This window comes from Cherax quadricarinatus, chromosome 44, assembly GCF_038502225.1.
Source record: "Cherax quadricarinatus isolate ZL_2023a chromosome 44, ASM3850222v1, whole genome shotgun sequence".
NCBI classification, from domain to species: Eukaryota; Metazoa; Arthropoda; class Malacostraca; order Decapoda; family Parastacidae; genus Cherax; species Cherax quadricarinatus.
Window position 1 is genome coordinate 16393770 of NC_091335.1, and position 20603 is coordinate 16414372.

Genomic DNA, 20603 nt, shown 5'->3' on the forward strand with positions numbered 1-20603 from the left:
AGGTAGCAGTAACTGGCAATGATTTGTTATATATTTACATTAAGTATTTTTCCCCTGAGTGATTCATCTTTATTACCTCAGTGTTCAGTAAAGTAAACAGTCATCGTGGTGGTGCCTCCTCACCTGATAATTTCACATTTTTCTCGTAATTATGGCGTTAGAGGCCATTAATGGCGTGTCCAGGTACCACAGTAAGTTAGATGATCTGGGGGAAGAAATGGTCATCCCAGAAATAGGAAATTTGAAGAATCAGTATCAACTCTGTACACCAGATCTACCTAAGGTAAGTTTTTTTTTGTTACTTATGCCGGGAATTATAGTTCAAGGGAGGTGGTTTTGGTGACGGTGAAGGGTTCTTCATCCAGAAAATTTGAAGAACCCTATTCACACACAAAATACTTGGGGAGAAACCATAGGTTTCGGTCCATCCTAGACCATTAAGATAAGATTTATTCGAATTTTTAACCCAGAGGGTTAGCCACCCAGGACAGCCCAAGAAAGTCGGTGCATCATCCAGGACTGTCTGTCTTATTTCCATTGTGCTCCTTGAATCTTGTCCCCCCCCCCAGGATGCGACCCACACCAGGAATCGCGGGAAGAACTAAAAGCCATAAATGAAATCGAAAGAAACCCAAAGTATTTCTTCTCCTATGCCAAATCAAAATCGAGAACAACGTCCAGTATTGGGCCCCTACTTAAACAAGATGGGTCCTACACAGATGACAACAAGGAAATGAGTGAGCTACTCAAGTCCCAATATGACTCAGTTTTTAGCAAGCCGCTAACCAGACTGAGAGTCGAAGATCAAAATGAATTTTTTATGAGAGAGCCACAAAATTTGATTAACACAAGCCTATCCGATGTTATCCTGACGCCAAATGACTTCGAACAGGCGATAAATGACATGCCCATGCACTCTGCCCCAGGGCCAGACTCATGGAACTCTGTGTTCATCAAGAACTGCAAGAAGCCCCTATCACGAGCCTTTTCCATCCTATGGAGAGGGAGCATGGACACGGGGGTCGTCCCACAGTTACTAAAAACAACAGACATAGCCCCACTCCACAAAGGGGGCAGTAAAGCAACAGCAAAGAACTACAGACCAATAGCACTAACATCCCATATCATAAAAATCTTTGAAAGGGTCCTAAGAAGCAAGATCACCACGCATCTAGACACCCATCAGTTACACAACCCAGGGCAACATGGGTTTAGAACAGGTCGCTCCTGTCTGTCTCAACTATTGGACCACTACGACAAGGTCCTAAATGCACTAGAAGACAAAAAGAATGCAGATGTAATATATACAGACTTTGCAAAAGCCTTCGACAAGTGTGACCATGGCGTAATAGCGCACAAAATGCGTGCTAAAGGAATAACAGGAAAAGTCGGTCGATGGATCTATAATTTCCTCACTAACAGAACACAGAGAGTAGTCGTCAACAGAGTAAAGTCCGAGGCAGCTACAGTGAAAAGCTCTGTTCCACAAGGCACAGTACTCGCTCCCATCTTGTTCCTCATCCTTATATCCGACATAGACAAGGATGTCAGCCACAGCACCGTGTCTTCCTTTGCAGATGACACCCGAATCTGCATGACAGTGTCTTCCATTGCAGACACTGCAAAGCTCCAGGCAGACATCAACCAAATCTTTCAGTGGGCTGCAGAAAACAATATGAAGTTCAACGATGAGAAATTTCAATTACTCAGATATGGTAAACATGAGGAAATTAAATCTTCATCAGAGTACAAAACAAATTCTGGCCACAAAATAGAGCGAAACACCAACGTCAAAGACCTGGGAGTGATCATGTCGGAGGATCTCACCTTCAAGGACCATAACACTGTATCAATCGCATCTGCTAGAAAAATGACAGGATGGATAATGAGAACCTTCAAAACTAGGGAGGCCAAGCCCATGATGACACTCTTCAGGTCACTTGTTCTATCTAGGCTGGAATATTGCTGCACACTAACAGCACCTTTCAAGGCAGGTGAAATTGCCGACCTAGAAAATGTACAGAGAACTTTCACGGCGCGCATAACGGAGATAAAACACCTCAATTATTGGGAGCGCTTGAGGTTCCTAAACCTGTATTCCCTGGAACGCAGGAGGGAGAGATACATGATTATATACACCTGGAAAATCCTAGAGGGACTAGTACCGAACTTGCACACGAAAATCACCCACTACGAAAGCAAAAGACTTGGCAGACGATGCACCATCCCCCCAATGAAAAGCAGGGGTGTCACTAGCACGTTAAGAGACCATACAATAAGTGTCAGGGGCCCGAGACTGTTCAACTGCCTCCCAGCACACATAAGGGGGATTACCAACAGACCCCTGGCAGTCTTCAAGCTGGCACTGGACAAGCACCTAAAGTCAGTTCCGGATCAGCCGGGCTGTGGCTCGTATGTTGGTTTGCGTGCAGCCAGCAGCAACAGCCTGGTTGATCAGGCTCTGATCCACCAGGAGGCCTGGTCTCAGACCGGGCCGCGGGGGCGTTGACCCCCGGAACTCTCTCCAGGTAAACTCCAGTCGACTAACACTCAGGTACCTGCTTACTACTAGGTGAACAGGGACAACAGGTGTAAGGAAACATACCCAGCATTTCCATCCGTGTTGGGGAATGAACCGCAGACACTCCCTGGTGAGGTGAGAACGTTGCCAAGCAAGTCACAAGTGTCATGTGACTTCACAGTTGTCCAGGATAAACTGAAACATTGTCAAAAGGTTTCTTTCCTGAGTATGGAATTTTAGTTAATTGTTCCAGCCATGGAATTGTGACTGGAAGAACCTACTACTTTTTTTGGATCAAACCTCTACTCAAGAGTCAAAATTAAAATTTATTTGCCTTCATACCCTAGGTGCTTTATGGTCCTTATGGGTCTGGAGCTTCCACATGATATAATTCCTATGGGTTTAGCACCCCCACCTACCAATGAATATATAAAATACTAATAACTGAGGCTTGGCTTGGGTGCTCTTCCCCTCAGGGAAGGTTCCTTGATGTTGGTGAGGGGCTCTTGATTTAGGGAATTGGATCTGTGCCCTGGTTCCCCGAATTAAGCCTGAATGCTTTCCACATCCCCCCTAGGCGCTGTATAATCCTACGGGTTTAGCGCTTCCCCTTGATTATTATATTATATAATTGGGTGCTCTTGCCTAGGTAGCGGCCTCATTTTACACTGGGGGACTGGGGTTCTGTCCCCAGACTGTTTGTAACATTGGATGTGTTTCCTTATGCCTGTTGTCTGTTCACCTTACAGTAAATAAGAATTTGGTTGTTAGGCAACTGTTTATGAGTGGCATCCTGGGTAAGAGGATCATTGACCTCAGTGGAAATAAATCATACTGATTGGCTTTCTTTGATTATCTTGGGTTACTAACCGTCTTGGTTAATAATCCAAATAACATCCTTTTTTCCAAGTTTGAAATTTCTATTATTTTTCCTTTCATGTGGCAGTAAAGCTATAAAATCTTTGGACTATTTCTAGATGATGGCAGTGATAAGAAATATTATGTTAGCCATTATTGATTCACTTTAAACGCATTGAAGCCTGTAAAATAAGTTTAGTTAAGGGACACTGCTTCATAGATCAGCAAGGAGAGATTTTTGCACTTCATGTGTGCTTGGCTGCAATACTGTATTTACTTCTAGGAAGTGTCTATTTACCCAATAGCCAGGTATTAAACAGTTTAAAGACTAATGACACAGCAGTTAAGTAGTGGCCACATAAGGGGGATTACCAATAGACCCCTGGCTGTCTTCAAGCAGGCACTGGACAAGCACCTAAAGTCGGTACCTGACCAGCCAGGCTGTGGCTCGTACGTTGGATTGCGTGCAGCCAGCAGTAACAGCCTGGTTGATCAGGCTCTGATCCACCAGGAGACCTGGTCACAGACTGGGCCGCGGGGGCGTTGACCCCCGGAACTCTCTCCGGGTAAACTCCAGGTATAAAAATGTATGTTTAACCAAATATAAGCAAATTGAAAATTAAACAAACCTGATATCTGGCAGTGTGATTCAGTATCTTTTTTTGGGGGGAGACCAGCTGCTGGTCCAATAAAGGTAATTGATTGTGGTGTAATAAAGGTTTAGTTCTACTTATATGGATGCACAATAAGTTTCCTTGACCTAGATGTTCTCTCGTGCGCTTTAAATAAAAAGGAGTAGATTGGTAAGTTAGTAATTTTATTCAGATTTGCTGACAAACTTCAACATAGAGTAAAGAATTTTTTTTATTTCAATTAAGTGTGAAATTATGTTTTGTGCTTCTACATTTCTGAAGTTTTGGGTAACTGCAAAAGTAATTATGGTATGTTTTACATTTTGCAGTCTGAGTGCCAGATTGGAGAGTTTCTGATAGATGAGACTGGTCGTAAAATCAAGCTCAACTATGCTCATGGCACCACTACTCTAGGCTTCAAGTTTAATGGTGGGGTTGTCATGGCTGTTGACTCCAGAGCCACATCTGGACAGTACATAGGTAAGTTATTTATAGTAAGACATTTCATGTAGCTTTTTAAAAATTCCACCAAGGCACAGCAGCCCAAAGTAGGAAACTGTAATGTAATTAAAAATGCAAATGGTTCCCTGAGCCACATGTTCCATACACAGTACTGTACTATGTGGTTGCAGTCTTCAGAAGTCTGACGGGATGCTTTTGATTTACTGGTGATGGAGTATATGATATACTGTACTATATATATTCACTACCAATGTGTGTGTGATTATTCATTTCATTACATATTTGTTGATGCAGCACCTTATGGTGCTGTAGTACAATTTTTAAAACTGCACTTGACGTAATATCTTCTCTCATATTGCATTCCACTGTTCTTGTTCTTAGTTTAAAATACTGTACCATACAACTAGTCTCTTCTTCTCACAGTTTACAATGTTAACAATCCTTCAACTATCCATACTTCCTTCTACTGTATCTGAGTCTCATGTCTCCTGTTTTTCTGACAGGCAATGTTGATATTATTAGTGCTTTCAGCCTTTCTTTGTAACTTGTAATTTTTCTGTTTGGTTTACATAATTTTTTTTATAGACTATACTGCTATATATTTTTTGAAGTTTCTCTCTCTCTGCAGTTATGGTACAGAACTTCTGAAAACCAACAATTTGCTCAAAGTACAGTAATTCCTTGCAAAAGTTCTTTCTATATTTAGAAAGAACATGGCTTATCTTAGGAGTATAAGTTGTCCTGAAGATAGTTCTAATGTTCATTCTGAGAACATATTTTGATGAACTACACACATGACATGAGCTTTTTGGCCATCTCAGGCAGCAGGCAGCATATATTTTTGCCATTAAAATCTTGGATGCTACAAAAAAGTGAAACTTTTATATACTGAATGTCTTTTTAGTAAAAATGTTTACTAGTTCACACATGAATTTGATAGATATTGTTTCATAATATGTTGATAAATTTTTTCTAAAGGAGTTGTGTCCCAAAGAAGGATATGTGTTCACTATCACTAAATCCCAATTATCATGACTTTTTTGGTGTCTTGCAGGATCTGGTAATGTGAAGAAGATAATTGAGATCAACCCATATCTTCTGGGAACAATGGCAGGGGGTGCTGCTGACTGCACGTACTGGGAACGTGTTCTTGCCAAGCAATGTCGTATATATGAACTGAGGTAAACAGTATAATTGGGAATGAGATTATGTAGAAATAAGTAGTCATTTGTTTCAATTTACTGTTATATAAACTGGTGTATAAACCTGTAGTGGAGGGAAGGGGGGGTAGGGGTTGTCTGGGAAAGGATGGAGGGAGAGGGATAAAAGAGGTTTTGTGTGCAAGGGGCCTGGACATGCAGCAGGCATGTATGAGCATGTTAGATATGAGTGAATGGCAACGAATGGTTTTTGGGACCTGGTAAGCTGTTGGAGTGTGAGCAGAGTAATATTTTGTGAAGGGGTTCAGGGAAACTGGTTAGTTGGACTTAGTCTTGGAGGTCGGAAGTACAGTGCCTGCACTCTAAAGAGGGATTTGGCACCTCTGCGTGAATATTGTGTCAGCATTTAACTTTACTAAAAAATCTCCAAATTACCTAAATCTTAAAACTTCAAGACTAGACGCCCAAGTTCATACATTGACTAATACTACTAGTACGTAGTAGTACAAATACCTACCCAAAACAGTACTACCCTACACCCAATTGTAGCGTTCTCATACTGTAAACTACTTTCAGCAAATCACAAACCGATAATGTAATTTAAATATTTACTATTGCAACTATTGTACAACTTAAATTATGATAAATTCTTTAGTATTAAGTAGTCAGTAAGCCATTAACCCTTTCAGGGTTTCGTACGTACTAGTATGGCTTACGCACCAGGGTTTTTGACGTACTAGTACGCCTAAATTCTAGTGCACTGAAATCTAGTGAGAGAAAGCTGGTAGGCCTACATATGAAAGAATGGGTCTATGTGGTCAGTGTGCGCAGTATAATAAAAATCCTGCAGCACACAGTGCGTAATGAGAAAAAAAAAACTTTGACCATGTTTTTGGATTAAAACAGCGACTTTGCACTGTATTTTCGTATGGTATTTATTGTTGTATTTTAGTTTTCCTGGTCTCATTTTATAGAATGGAAGACATATTACAGAAATGAGAGATGATTTTGACTGATTTTAGAATGAAAAGTACCTTGAAATTGAACTCAAAGTAGCAGGAATGTTCTATTTTTACCAAAGTTCAAAAGTAAACAAATCATGCTAAGCGTCCAATACACATCAACTGGTGAGTCTAATATTCTTTCACAAGTGCGTTGATATTATTTATAACATTTCTACACTAATGCAGTAGTCTGCATAAGAGTAAATCTTCTATTTTTTGTGAGAATAAAAATTCAAAGTGGAAAGCAAAAGAATGTAAGAAGGGCATTGGGACATGACTAATGAGCAGAGGAAATGTTATTTTAGTGCCAGGAATGTCTGTCTTGTTTATTCTGGACTCTATTTGGAAATTGGCATCTTTTGAAATTTGTGTGAAATTGGCAAAATTGCTAAATTTTGACCACTTTATTGGATAGTTGAAATTGGTAAATGGGTAGTTTCTAGTATTCATTCGATAGACAAAATGGAGCTCTAGCGAAATAGTTATGATTTTTGTCGACTAGTACACTGGAATTGGCCGAAAATAGGGCTCAAAGTGGGCAAAATCGCCGATGCCTAAACATCGTCGAGACTGCTAACTTCACGAGAGCATAATTCCATAAGTTTTCCATCAAATTTCATACTTTTGGTGTCATTATGATCGGGAAAAGATTCTGTCTTTTCACAAGAATTTTTTTTTTTTTTTTTTTTTAAATTTTGGCGACCCTGAGAACAAGTTTCGGAGAGAGCCTGCCGACCTTGAAAGGGTTAAATTAAGTCTGCCCATAATGCCTAGGCATGATAGAGGCTCTCTTTGCACTGCAACTCATTATTGTCAATACATAATCTCAATGTACTACTTGCAAAGAAATAAAATTGATTGATTGATGGTGAAAGTGTTTTTCTTTTTTGGGTCACCCTGCCTCAGTGGGAGACAGCTGTCTTGTTGAAAAAAAAACTATATTTTCCAGTCATAGTTTATTATCATTTTACTTACCATCAAGCCTGTATTTTTCCCAGAGGTCTTGCATAACTGTACAAAGAGTTTAATTTGTGTATTTTTTTTTTTTTTCAACAAGTCGGCCGTCTCCCACCGAGGCAGGGTGACCCAAAAAAGAAAGAAAATCCCCAAAAAGAAAATACTTTCATCATCATTCAACACTTTCACCACACTCGCACATTATCACTGTTTTTGCAGAGGTGCTCAGAATACAACAGTCTAGAAGCATACACATATAAAGATACACAACATATCCCTCCAAACTGCCAATATCCCAAACCCCTCCTTTAAAGTGCAGGCATTGTACTTCCCATTTCCAGGACTCAAGTCCGACTATATGAAAATAACCGGTTTCCCTGAATCCCTTCACTAAATATTACCCTGCTCACACTCCAACAGATCGTCAGGTCCCAAGTACCATTCGTCTCCATTCACTCCTATCTAACACGCTCACGCACGCTTGCTGGAAGTCCAAGCCCCTCGCCCACAAAACCTCCTTTACCCCCTCTCTCCAACCCTTTCGAGGACGACCCCTACCCCTCCTTCCTTCCCCTATAGATTTATATGCTTTCCATGTCATTCTACTTTGATCCATTCTCTCTAAATGACCAAACCACCTCAACAACCCCTCTTCTGCCCTCTGACTAATACTTTTATTAACTCCACACCTTCTCCTAATTTCCAAACTCCGAATTTTCTGCATAATATGTTCACTTTCAGCTTTCTACCTTTACACACATTCCCAAACTCATCCACTAACCTTTGCAATTTTTCTTTAGAATCTCCCTAAAATCTCTCTAAAATCTTCAATTTCATGTATTTTAACAGGTTTGTGTACTAATATCTTTTGTACCTCTCTACACCCCTCTATACTGTATTCATTTCTTTCAATTCATAGTTCCAGGGTTGGCAATTCATAATGGTAGTTTTTATCTTAGGCTCTGACCATCTGAATAAAGTAATTTGTTTTCCTGCCTGCAAAGACATGTGTATTATGGCTGTACAGTCTATTAATGAGCAAATAAATAAATATTTTCAGTCCAAATAATTTTAGGAAATTGCTTTACAGGTATGATTATTTTTTTACTTTTATTTTTTTTTGTGGGGGGGGGGAGGCATTTATTTTTTAACACACCTGCTGCCTCCCACCAAGGTAGAGTAACCCAAGAAAGGACAGCTTTACTATCTTTCATTCAGTAACTGTCTTGTCAGAAGTATGCAGCTATCACAATTCAAATGACCCTCTGAACTACAGCCTTTCCTTCAATTCAGGGACTGTATTTCCCACTTCCAGGACCAGAGTCCTGCTGTCCGATATTCCTGAATCTTCATAAGGGTTACATTGCTTGCACTGCAACAGCACATTAAGGCATAAAAGCCACTTTTCTCTACTTGCTCTGATCCAACATGCTCACAAGCCTGCTGGATACTCAAGCCCTAATATTCAAAAACCTTTCCTGTAGCTTTTTTTCTTCATAGTTTTGAATCTGATCATTTATGTCTTAATTCTTTAATGATTTTCTTAAATTATGAGCTCCATTTTCAAAAATTACTGCATTATCATATTTTGAAATACCTCTTTACAATGATCTCAGAGATGGAAAACATGACTCTTCAAGACTTGGGCTTTCAGCATTGGGCGATAACTATTGTACTTAGATGCAGCCATTAATTTTTTTTTTTTTTCAACAAGTCGGCCGTCTCCCACCGAGGCAGGGTGACCCAAAAAGAAAGAAAATCCCCAAAAAGAAAATACTTTCACCATCATCATTCAACACTTTCACCTCACTCACACATAATCACTGTTTTTGCAGAGGTGCTCAGAACACAACAGTTTAGAAGCATATACGTATAAAGATACACAACATATCCCTCCAAACTGCTAATATCCCAAAACCCCTCCTTTAGAGTGCAGGCATTGTACTTCCCATTTCCAGGACTCGAGTCCGGCTATATAAAAATAACCGGTTTCCCTGAATCCCTTCACTAAATATTACCCTGCTCACACTCCAACTGATCGTCAGGACCCAAATACCATTCATCTCCATTTACTCCTATCGAATACGCTCATGCACGCCTGCTGGAAGTCCAAGCCCCTCACCCACAAAACCTCCCTTACCCCTTCCTTCCAACCTTTTCGAGGACGACCCCTACCCCGCCTTCCTTCTCCTACAGATTTAAATGCTCTCCATGTCATTCTACTTTGATCCATTCTCTCTAAATAACCAAACCACCTCAACAACCCCTCTTCAGCCCACTGACTAATACTTTATTCACTCCACACCTTCTCCTAATTTCCACACTCCGAATTTTCTGCATAATATTTACACCGCACATTGCCCTTAGACAGGACATCTCCACTGCCTCCTTGCTGCTGCATTCACAACCCAAGCTTCACACCCATACAAGAGTGTTGGTACTACTATACTTTCATACATTCCCTTCTTTGCCTCCATAGATAACGTTTTTTGACTCCACATATACCTCAACGCACCACTCGCCTTTTTTCCCTCATCAATTCTATGATTAACCTCATCCTTCATAAATCCATCCGCCGACACATCAACTCCCAAGTATCTGAAAACATTCACTTCTTCCATACTCCTCCTCCCCAATTTGATATCCAATTTTTCTTTATCTAAATCATTTGATACCCTCATCACCTTACTCTTTTCTATGTTCACTTTCAACTTTCTACCTTTACACACACTCCCAAACTCATCCACTAACCTTTGCAGTTTTTCTTTAGAATCTCCCATAAGCACGGTATCATCAGCAAAAAGTAACTGTGTCAATTCCCATTTTGTATTTCATTCCCCATAATTTAATCCCACCCCTCTCCCGAACACCCTAGCATTTACTTCTTTTACAACCCCGTCTATAAATATATTAAACAACCATGGTGACATTACACATCCCTGTCTAAGACCTACTTTTACCGGGAAGTAGTCTCGCCCTCTTCTACACACCCTAACCTGAGCCTCACTGTCCTCATAAAAACTCTTTACAGCATTTAGTAACTTACCACCTATTCCATATACGTACTTGCAACATCTGCCACCTTGCTCCCCTATCCACTCTATCATATGCCTTTTCTAAATCCATAAATGCAATAAAAACTTCCCTACCTTTATCTAAGTACTGTTCACATATATGCTTCAATGTAAACACTTGATCTACACATCCCCTACCCACTCTGAAACCTCCTTGCTCATCCGCAATCCTACATTCTGTCTTGCCTCTAATTCTTTCAGTTATGACCCTACCGTACACTTTTCCTGGTATACTCAGTAAACTTATTCCTCTATAATTTTTACAATCTCTTTTGTCCCCCTTCCCTTTATATAAAGGGACTATACATGCTCTCTGCCAACCCCTAGGTACCTTCCCCTCTTTCACACATTTATTAAACAAAAGTACCAACCACTCCAACACTATTTCCCCCCCTGCTTTTAACATTTCTGTCATGATCCCATCAGTTCCAGCTGCTTTACCCCCTGTCATTCTACGTAATGCCTCACGTACCTCGCCTACACTTACAATCTGCTCTTCTTCACTCCTAAAAGATGGTATACCTCCCTGGCCAGTGCATGAAATTACCGCTTCCCTTTCTTCCTCGACATTTAAAAGTTCCTCAAAATATTCTCGCCATCTACCTAATACCTCCCTCTCCCCATCTACTAACTTCCCTACTCTGTTTTTAACTGACAAATCCATACCTTCCCTAGGCTTTCTTAACTTGTTTAACTCGCTCCAAAATTTTTTCTTATTTTCATTAAAATTTCTTGACAGTGCCTCTCCCACTCTATCATCTGCTGTCCTTTTGCACTCTCTCACCACTCTCTTCACCTTTCTTTTACTCTCCATATACTCTGCACTTCTTATAACACTTCTGCTTTGTAAAAACCTCTCATATGCTAAATTTTTATCTTTTATCACACCCTTTACTTCATCATTCCACCAATCACTCCTCTTTCCTCCTGCCCCCACCCTCCTATAACCACAAACTTCTGCCCCACATTCTAATTCTGCATTTTCAAAACTCGTCCAACCCTCTTCAACCTCCCCCCCCCCCACTACTCATCTTTGCACTAGCCCACCTTTCCACCAATAGTCGCTTATATCTCACCCGAACTTCCTCCTCCCTTAGTTTATACACTTTCACTTCCCTCCTACTTGTTGTTGCCACCTTCCTCTTGTCCCATCTACCTCTTACTCTAACTGTAGCTACAACTAAATAATGATCCGATATATCAGTTGCCCCTCTATAAACATGTACATCCTGGAGCCTACCCATCAACCTTTTATCCACCAATACATAATCTAACAAACTACTTTCATTACGTGCTACATCATACCTTGTATATTTATTTATCCTCTTTTTCATAAAGTATGTATTACTTATTACCAAATTTCTTTCTACACATAGCTCAATTAAAGGCTCCCATTTACATATACCCCTGGCACCCCAAATTTACCTACTACTACCTCCACAACATTTTTACCCACTTTAGCATTGAAATCCCCAACCACAAGTACTCTCACACTTGGTTCAAAACTCCCCACGCATTCACTCAACATTTCCCAAAATCTCTCTCTCCTCTACACTTCTTTCTTCTCCAGGTGCATATACGCTTACTATAACCCACTTTTCACATCCAACCTTTATTTTACTCCACATAATCCTTGAATTAATACATTTATAGTCCCTCTTTTCCTGCCATATCTTATCCTTCAAAATTATTGCTACTCCTTCTTTAGCTCTAACTCTATTTGAAACCCCTGACCTAATCCCATTTATTCCTCTCCACTGAAACTCTCCCACCCCCTTCAGATTTGTTTCACTTAAAGCCAAGACATCCAGCTTCTTCTCATTCATAACATCCACAATCATCTCTTTCTTATCATTTGCACAACATCCACGCACATTCGGACTTCCCACTTTGACAATTTTCTTCTTCTTATTCTTTTTAGTAATCTTTACAGGAAAAGGGGTTACTAGCCCATTGTTCCCGGCATTTTAGCTGACTTTTACAACACCCATGGCTTACGGAAGAAAGATTCTTATTCCACTTCCCCATGGATATAAAAGGAAAAGTAAATAGACCAAGAACTATTAATATAAAATCAAAGAAAACTCAGATGAGTGTGTATAAATAAACGTGTACATGTATGTGTAGTGTGACTTAAGTGTAAGTAGAAGTAGCAAGACATACCTGTAATCTTGCATATTTATGAGACAGACAAGACACCAGCAATCCTACCATCATGTAAAACAATTACAGGCTTTCGTTTTCACTCACTTGGCAGGACGGTAGTACCTCCCTGGGTGGTTGCTGTCTACCAACCTACATGCTTTGGGAAATAACCTACAGCATTTATTATGAATAAACTAATGTATAGACTAGAATGAATACACATGAGTAAATGTAAAGGAAGAGTAATTCTTTAAAATATTGTAGTCCACATTTAATGTACAGTGTACGACAATTCACAGTTGATATAAGTGTGAATTAACCACTAAAGTAACCACTAAAGGTGGAAAGACCAGAGAATGTAGTTGAACTAGTTACTGCCTTTTTGTTTAAATTTTTATTAATTACGAAATATTTCATCTATCCTGCTTCACCATTGCACATTAAGTAATGTTTTTGTGTTGTAGGAACCGGGAACGTATCTCAGTAGCTGCTGCCTCCAAGTTATTAGCCAACATGGTGTATCAGTACAAGGGCTATGGGCTGTCCATGGGTGTCATGATTGCTGGTTGGGACAAGAAGGTAAGGCTTTTTCATTTTAGGTTTATTATATCTACACTTTAACAGGCATATGCAGTAGTATTGAACTGATAATGTCAGACTGTATGGTACTGTATGTTAAGAGCTGAATAAAACATTTTAATGCTTTTTAAACTGAACACCACAAAACATGCTATTGACTGTGATAATCTCTAAATGTGAAATCTCTGAACTGAAGTAGTTTTAGTCTATTAGTAAAATGAATAGTATTTCTATTAATACTTTTCAGGGTCCTGGTCTGTACTATGTTGATAATAATGGAAACCGCATGCCAGGCAATGTCTTCAGTGTTGGCTCTGGCTCTATTTATGCTTACGGTGTATTAGACTCAGGTTATCGCTCTGATATGTCTGATACAGAGGCACAAGAATTGGGCCGCCGAGCCATATACCATGCCACCCATCGTGATGCTTACTCTGGTGGTGTTGTTCGTGGTAAGTTAGAGTTGCCAAGACATAATAATACCAGGAAGTGTTCGTTTTTCCTACATTATCCACCATTAATACATTTTAATATACGTATTTGGGAAAGGCAGTGCCTGCCTCAGAAGGAAAGATGGGGATTTTGCAGTCAGAGGGCAATCTGAAATTATGATATTGGCACACTTCTGGCAAGGCAATGATTGAATACATTTATTTTCTCGGGGTCACCCTGCCTTGCAGGAGTTGGCCTTTGAGGAAAGTTTTGTTTTATGTTACTGCTTACAATAAATTTTCATAATCATTTGAGATGTGAACTTTACAATTGTCATTCTCACTTAAGATCTACACTGGATTATCAACTAATATAGGATTTTGAGTATTTTTTTTATTAACACACTGGCCGATTCCCACCAAGGCAGGGTGGCCTGAAAAAGAAAATTTTTTACCATCATTCACTCCATCACTGTCTTGCCAGAGGGGTGCTCTACACTACAGTTTATAAAACTGCAACATTAACACCCCTCCTTCAGAGTGCAGGCACTGTACTTTCCATCTCCAGGACTCGAGTCCGGCCTTCCGTTTTCCCCGAATCCCTTCATAAATGTTACTTTGCTCACACTCCAACAGCACGTCAAGTATTAAAAACCATTTGTCTCCATTCACTCCTATCAAACACGCTCGCGCATGCTTGCTGGAAATCCATGCCCCTCGCACACAAAACCTCCTTTACCCCCTCCCTCCAACCTTTCCTAGGCCGACCCCAACCCCGCCTTCCACTACAGATTGATACACTCTTGAAGTAATTCTGTTTCGTTCCATTCTCTCTTCATGTCCAAACCACCTCAACAACCCTTCCTCAGCCCTCTGGACAACAGTTTTGGCAATCCCGCACCTCCTCCTAACTTCCAAACTACGAATTCTCTGCATTATATTCACACCACACATAGCCCTCATACATGACATCTCCACTGACTCCAGCCTCCTCCTCGCTGCAACATTCATCACCCATGCTTCACACCCATATAAGAGCGTTGGTAAAGCTATACTCTCATACATTCCCCTCTTTGCTTCCAAGGACAAAGTTCTTTGTCTCCACAGACTCCTAAGTGCACCGCTCACCCTTTTACCCTCATCAATTCTATGATTCACCTCATCTTTCATAGACCCATTCGCTGACACGTCCACTCCCAAATATTGGAATACATTCACCTCCTCCATACTCTCTCCCTCCAATCTGATATCCAATCTTTCATCACCTAATCTTTTTGTTATCCTCATAACCTTACTCTTTCCTGTATTCACTTTTAATTTTCTTCTTTTACATACCCTACCAAATTCATCCACCAACCTCTGCAACTTCTCTTCAGAATCTCCCAAGAGCACAGTGTCATCAGCAAAAAGCAACTGTGACAACTCCCACTTTATGTGTGATTCTTTATCTTTTAACTCCTCGCCTCTTGCCAAGACCCTCGCACTTACTTCTCTTACAACCCCATCTATAAATATATTGAACAACCACGGTGACATCACACATCCTTGTCTAAGGCCTACTTTTACTGGGAAATAATCTCCTTCCTTGCTACATACTCTGACTTGAGCCTCACTATCCTCATAAAAACTCTTTACTGCTTTCAGTAACCTACCTCCTTTACCATACACCTGCAACATCTGCCACATTGCCCTCCTATCCACCCTATCATACGCCTTTTCCAAATCCATAAATGCCACAAAAACCTCTTTAGCCTTATCTAAATACTGTTCACTTATATGTCTCATTGTAAGCACTTGGTCTACACACCCCCTACCTTTCCTAAAGCCTCCTTGTTCGTCTGCTATCCTATTCTCCGTCTTACTCTTAATTCTTTCAATAATAACTCTACCATACACTTTACCCGGTATACTCAACAGACTTCTCCCCCTATAATTTTTGCACTCTCTTTTGTCCCCATTGTCTTTATACAAAGGAACTATGCATGCTCTCTGCCATTCCCTAGGTACCTTACCCTCTTCCATACATTTATTAAATAATAGCACCAACCACTCCAAAACTATATCTGCCTCACCCTCTTTCATTTTATCTACTGCCTCACGAACTTCCCCCACACTCACAACTGGCTCTTCCTCACTCCTACAAGATGTTATTCCTCCTTGCCCTGTACATGAAATCACAGCTTCCCTATCTTCATCAACATTAACAATTCCTCAAAATATTCCCTCCATCTTCCCAATACCTCTAACTCTCCATTTAATAACTCTCCTCTCCTATTTTTAACTGACAAATCCATTTGTTCTCTAGGCTTCCTTAACTTGTTAATCTCACTCCAAAACTTTTTCTTATTTTCAACAAAATTTGTTGACAACATCTCACCCACTCTCTCATTTGCTCTCTTTTTACATTGCTTCACCACTCTCTTAACCTCTCTCTTTTTCTCCACATACTCTTTCTTCCTTGCATCACTTCTACTTTGTAAAAACTTCTCATATGCTAACTTTTTTTTCCCTTACTACTCTCCTTACATCATCATTCCACCAATCGCTCCTCTTTCCTCCTGCACCCACTTTCCTGTAACCACAAACTTCTGCTGAACCCTCTAAAACTACATTTTTAAGTAATCTGAATTATTCATTCTAGACAGATGGTTACTTTTCTGCAACAATCTCTGGATGAGAAATTCCTCCCTTTGGACCCTTCAGGAGGGTTGCCTGAATGCTGAAGGGCTCAGGATCCAAGGAATTGGAGTTTCCCATCCCTTAGATCATATGTAATTTTTTTTTTTTTCAACATACCGGCTGTCTCCCACCGAGGCAGGGTGACCCAAAAGAGAAAGAAACACTCATTCACACATAATCAGTGGCTTTGCAGAGGTGCCCAGATGTGACAGTTTATTATCACCTGTTAAGGTGTGTCTTTATATGTGTATGCTTCTGGACTGTTGTATTCTGAGCACCTCTGCAAAAACAGTGATAATGTGCGAGTGTGGTGAAAGTGTTGAATGATGATGAAAGTATTTTCTTTTTGGGGATTTTCTTTCTTTTTTTTTTTTTTGGGTCACCCTGCCTCGGTGGGAAACGGCCGACTTGTTGGAAAAAAAAAAAAAAAGGTACTATATTACCCTTGTAGGTTTAGCACTTCCCCATGAATATAATTTAGTAATCCTACCTTTGGAGGCCAAAACATTATGAATAAAAGACCAAGACAGTTTTTTGGGGGGAAGTTAAATTCTAACTGTGATGAATAACACTAATTTTGTGGTTATTAACCCTTTCAGGGTCGACAGGCCCTCTCAGAGACTTGTTCTCAGGGTCGCCCAAATTTAAAGAAAAAAAAAATTCTTATGAAAAGGTAGAGAATCTTTTCCCAATCATAATGACACCAAAAGTATGAAATTTGATGGAAAACTTACGGAATTATGCTCTCGTGAAGTTAGCGGTCTCGACGATGTTTACACATCGGGGATTTTGCCCACTTTGAGCCCTATTTTCAGCCAATTCCAGTGTACTTGTCGACAAAAATCATAACTATTTTGCTAGAACTCCATTTTTTCTATCGAATGAGTACAAGAAACCACTCGTTTACCGATTTCAACTATCCAATACAGTGGTCAGAATTTAGCAATTTTGCCAATTTCACACAAATTTCAAAAGCTGCCAATTTCCGAATAGGGTCCAGAATAAACAAGAAAGACATTCCTGGCACTAAAATAACATTTCCTCTGTTCATTAGTCATGTCCCCATGCCCCTCTTACATTTTTTTGCTTTCCACTTTGAAATTTTATTCTCACAAAAAAATGGAAGATTTACTGTTATGCAGACTACTGCATTGGTGTAAAATGGTATAAATAATATCAGCGCACTTGTGAAAGAATATTAGACTCACCAGTTGACATGTATTGGACGCATAGCATGATTTGTTTACTTTTGAACTTTGGTAAAAATCGAACATTTATGCTACTTTGAGCTCAATTTCAAGATACTTTTCTTTGTAAAACCAGTCAAAATCATCTCAGTTTCTGTAATATGTCTTCCATTCTATAAAATGAGACCAGGAAAACTAGAATACAACAATAAATACCATACGAAAATACAGTGCAAAGTTGCCGTTTTAATCCAAAAACACGGTCAGTTTTTTTTCTCATTACGCACTGTGTGCTGCAGGATTTTTTTTTATACCGCGCACACTGACCACATAGACCCATTCTTTCATTTGTAGGCCTACCAGCTTTCTTTCACTAGATTTGAGGGCCCTAAAATTTAGGCGTACTAGTACGCCGAAAACCCTGGTGCGTAAGCCGTACTAGTACGGCCGAAACCCTGAAAGGGTTAATTACCTAAATTTATTTTAACTGAATATTACCTTGATATAGAGCTGATAATAATTAAGACTTCACTACTTATTTAAAGAAGTATTGAGAAAAAAATATATTAATGAATTTGGGTCAAACAAGGTAAAAAAAAAAATAACCAATTAAGAATTGGGTGAGTAATGAACATGAAAGATAAAAGTATTTAATGGATTTGAGGAATTCAGTTTCAGATGGTAAGTGCATTTCTCAAATTCCAGTGTATATTGCTTAAGAGAAACATTGTGTAGTAGGGGTTTTCTAGATTCTAATGCCACATGGTTTAACAAGCAGGTGTGGAAATAAATAGGCAGCCAGTAATGCATTTAATTATGTATTTTCAGTTTATCACATCAAAGAAGATGGTTGGACCAAAATCACTGAGGAGGACAGCAAGGATCTACATTATAAATATGCAGAGGAGAAAACAAAAAGATCTCAGTAAATGTTAGGGGCATATTATACATTATCTGATTTGGTAGCCATTATGAATAATCTAGAACTGTTACTGTATATGTAATAGATTTGATGGCTGATGGATTAATTAAATTTGTGAACAGTATCCTTAAACATCATTATGATAAAACTAGCTTGGAGTTCAGTTATTTAGTTATTAATATTTGTTCAGCAATGATGGTATAATTTCTTTGCACTAAGGTATGTTTGCTCTGAAGACAATTTTTAATAAAGATAAATATAAATATTTAAAATATTTAATTACCTCCTAGGTAGTAGGTTGGTAGACAGCAACCGCCCAGGGAGGTACTACCGTCCTGCCAAGTGAGTGTAAAACGAAAGCCTGTAATTGTTTTACATGATGGTAGGATTGCTGGTGTCCTTTTTTCTGTCTCTTAAACATGCAAGAGTTCAGATATGTCTTGCTACTTCTACTTGCTCTTAGGTCACACTACACATACATGTACAAGCATATATATATACACCCCTCTGGGTATTCTTCTATTTTCTTTCTAGTTCTTGTCCTTGTTTATTTCCTCTTATCTCCATGGGGAAGTGGAACAGAATTCTTCCTCCATAAGCCATGCGTGTTGTAAGAGGCGACTAAAATGCCGGGAGCAACGGGCTAGTAACCCCTTCTCCCGTATAAATTATTAAATTTAAAAGAGAACCTTTCGTTTTTCTATTTGGGCCACCCTGCCTTGGTGGGATACGGCCGGTGTGTTGAAAGAAAGAAGAAACATGCAAGATTTCAGATACATCTTGCTACTTCTACTTACACTTAGGTCACACTACACATACATGTACAAGGATATATGTACATACCCCTCTGGGTTTTCTTCTGTTTTCTTTCTAGTTCTTGTTCTTGTTTATTTCCTCTTATCTCCATGGGGAAGTGGAACAGAATTCTTCCTCCATAAGCCATGCATGTCGTAAGAGGCAACTAAAATGCCGAGAGCAAGGGGCTAGTAACCCCTTCTCCTGTATATATTGCTAAATTTGAAAGGAGAAACTTTCGTTTTTCCTTTTGGGCCACCCCACCTCGGTGGGATACGGCTGGTACATTGAAAGAAAGAAGAAAGATTTAATTACCTTTGTTAATAAGGTGTCATGATCATGAGGTCTCATCTTTAACTCTTTCATTATAGCGTGCTTAAATCTGTCATTGATGCTAGCACAACTTCAAATGTGCTGTGAGTGGTAAATTGGCCTACCCATGAGACTGGATCTGCAGTGAGTGTGCCCAGTATAAAAAAAAATCCTGACCTCACAATGGAACCTCCAGTCTTTTGTGTGTGTGTGTTTTTTATGGTTTTTATTGGCTTTCTTGGTCATTTGAAAGAATGGAATATATATACTTATGAAAGAGATGATTTTGGTAAGTTTCAGCTTTTCAAGGAAGGTTCCCTAACGTTGGTGAGGGGTCTTGATCTAGGGAATTGGATCTGTGCTCCAGTTCCCTGAATTTAGCCTGAATATCTTCCACATCCATCCCACAGGCACTGCATAATCCAATGGGTTTAGCACTCCCCCTTGATTATATTAATAATAATGGTCAGTTTCAGACCAGAATTAGCTTGCATCTTAAAGAGTGGTGGAAATATTTTATTTTTGGCAACCCTTCCTGAGGAAAGGTAAGGCTCCCAAAGGACATCCCTAAGGCCCAGACTAACATGTTTTTTTTTTTTTCTTTTACTAGGTCAGCTTTAATTATTGGATGCCCTAAATTATGCCAAGTCATTCTTGATTATTTTATTACCTGAGAAATAGGGTAAAACTGATTTTTATTGTGGATTCGAAATGGAGGGCAAGTGATATAAGTAAAGAGGAAGGCTTGCAAAAAAATGACAAGCAAGTCTGCAAAGCATTGAACAAACAATTTGAAAAGGTCTTCTTGACTGAAACAGTGGCATTGCTAGAAGCCTGAAGGAAAGCATACAGGCAAAAAGGGAACAGATAAACACACTTCATGGT

At 39.6% G+C, this 20603-nt stretch overlaps 1 protein-coding gene across 1 annotated transcript; it reads left to right on the forward strand.

The window, feature by feature from the left end:
• The first annotated feature begins 70 nt into the window (after window positions 1-70).
• On the forward strand, window positions 71-18883 carry LOC128697442 (proteasome subunit beta type-5). The gene is made up of 6 exons (XM_053789107.2): window positions 71-283; window positions 4341-4491; window positions 5528-5654; window positions 13278-13392; window positions 13640-13844; window positions 18518-18883. Exons 1-6 carry the CDS (start codon window positions 152-154, stop codon window positions 18616-18618), a joined length of 831 nt encoding a protein of 276 aa, XP_053645082.1. The 5' UTR covers window positions 71-151; the 3' UTR covers window positions 18619-18883.
• Window positions 18884-20603: the final 1720 nt, after the last annotated feature.

Coding starts and splice junctions, on each gene's coding strand:
- LOC128697442 (XM_053789107.2), top strand. CDS start 152: ATGGCGTTAGAGGCCATTAATGGCGTGTCCAGGTACCACAGTAAGTTA. Junction 284..4,340: donor GTACACCAGATCTACCTAAG/GTAAGTTTTTTT, acceptor TACATTTTGCAG/TCTGAGTGCCAGATTGGAGA. Junction 4,492..5,527: donor CACATCTGGACAGTACATAG/GTAAGTTATTTA, acceptor GGTGTCTTGCAG/GATCTGGTAATGTGAAGAAG.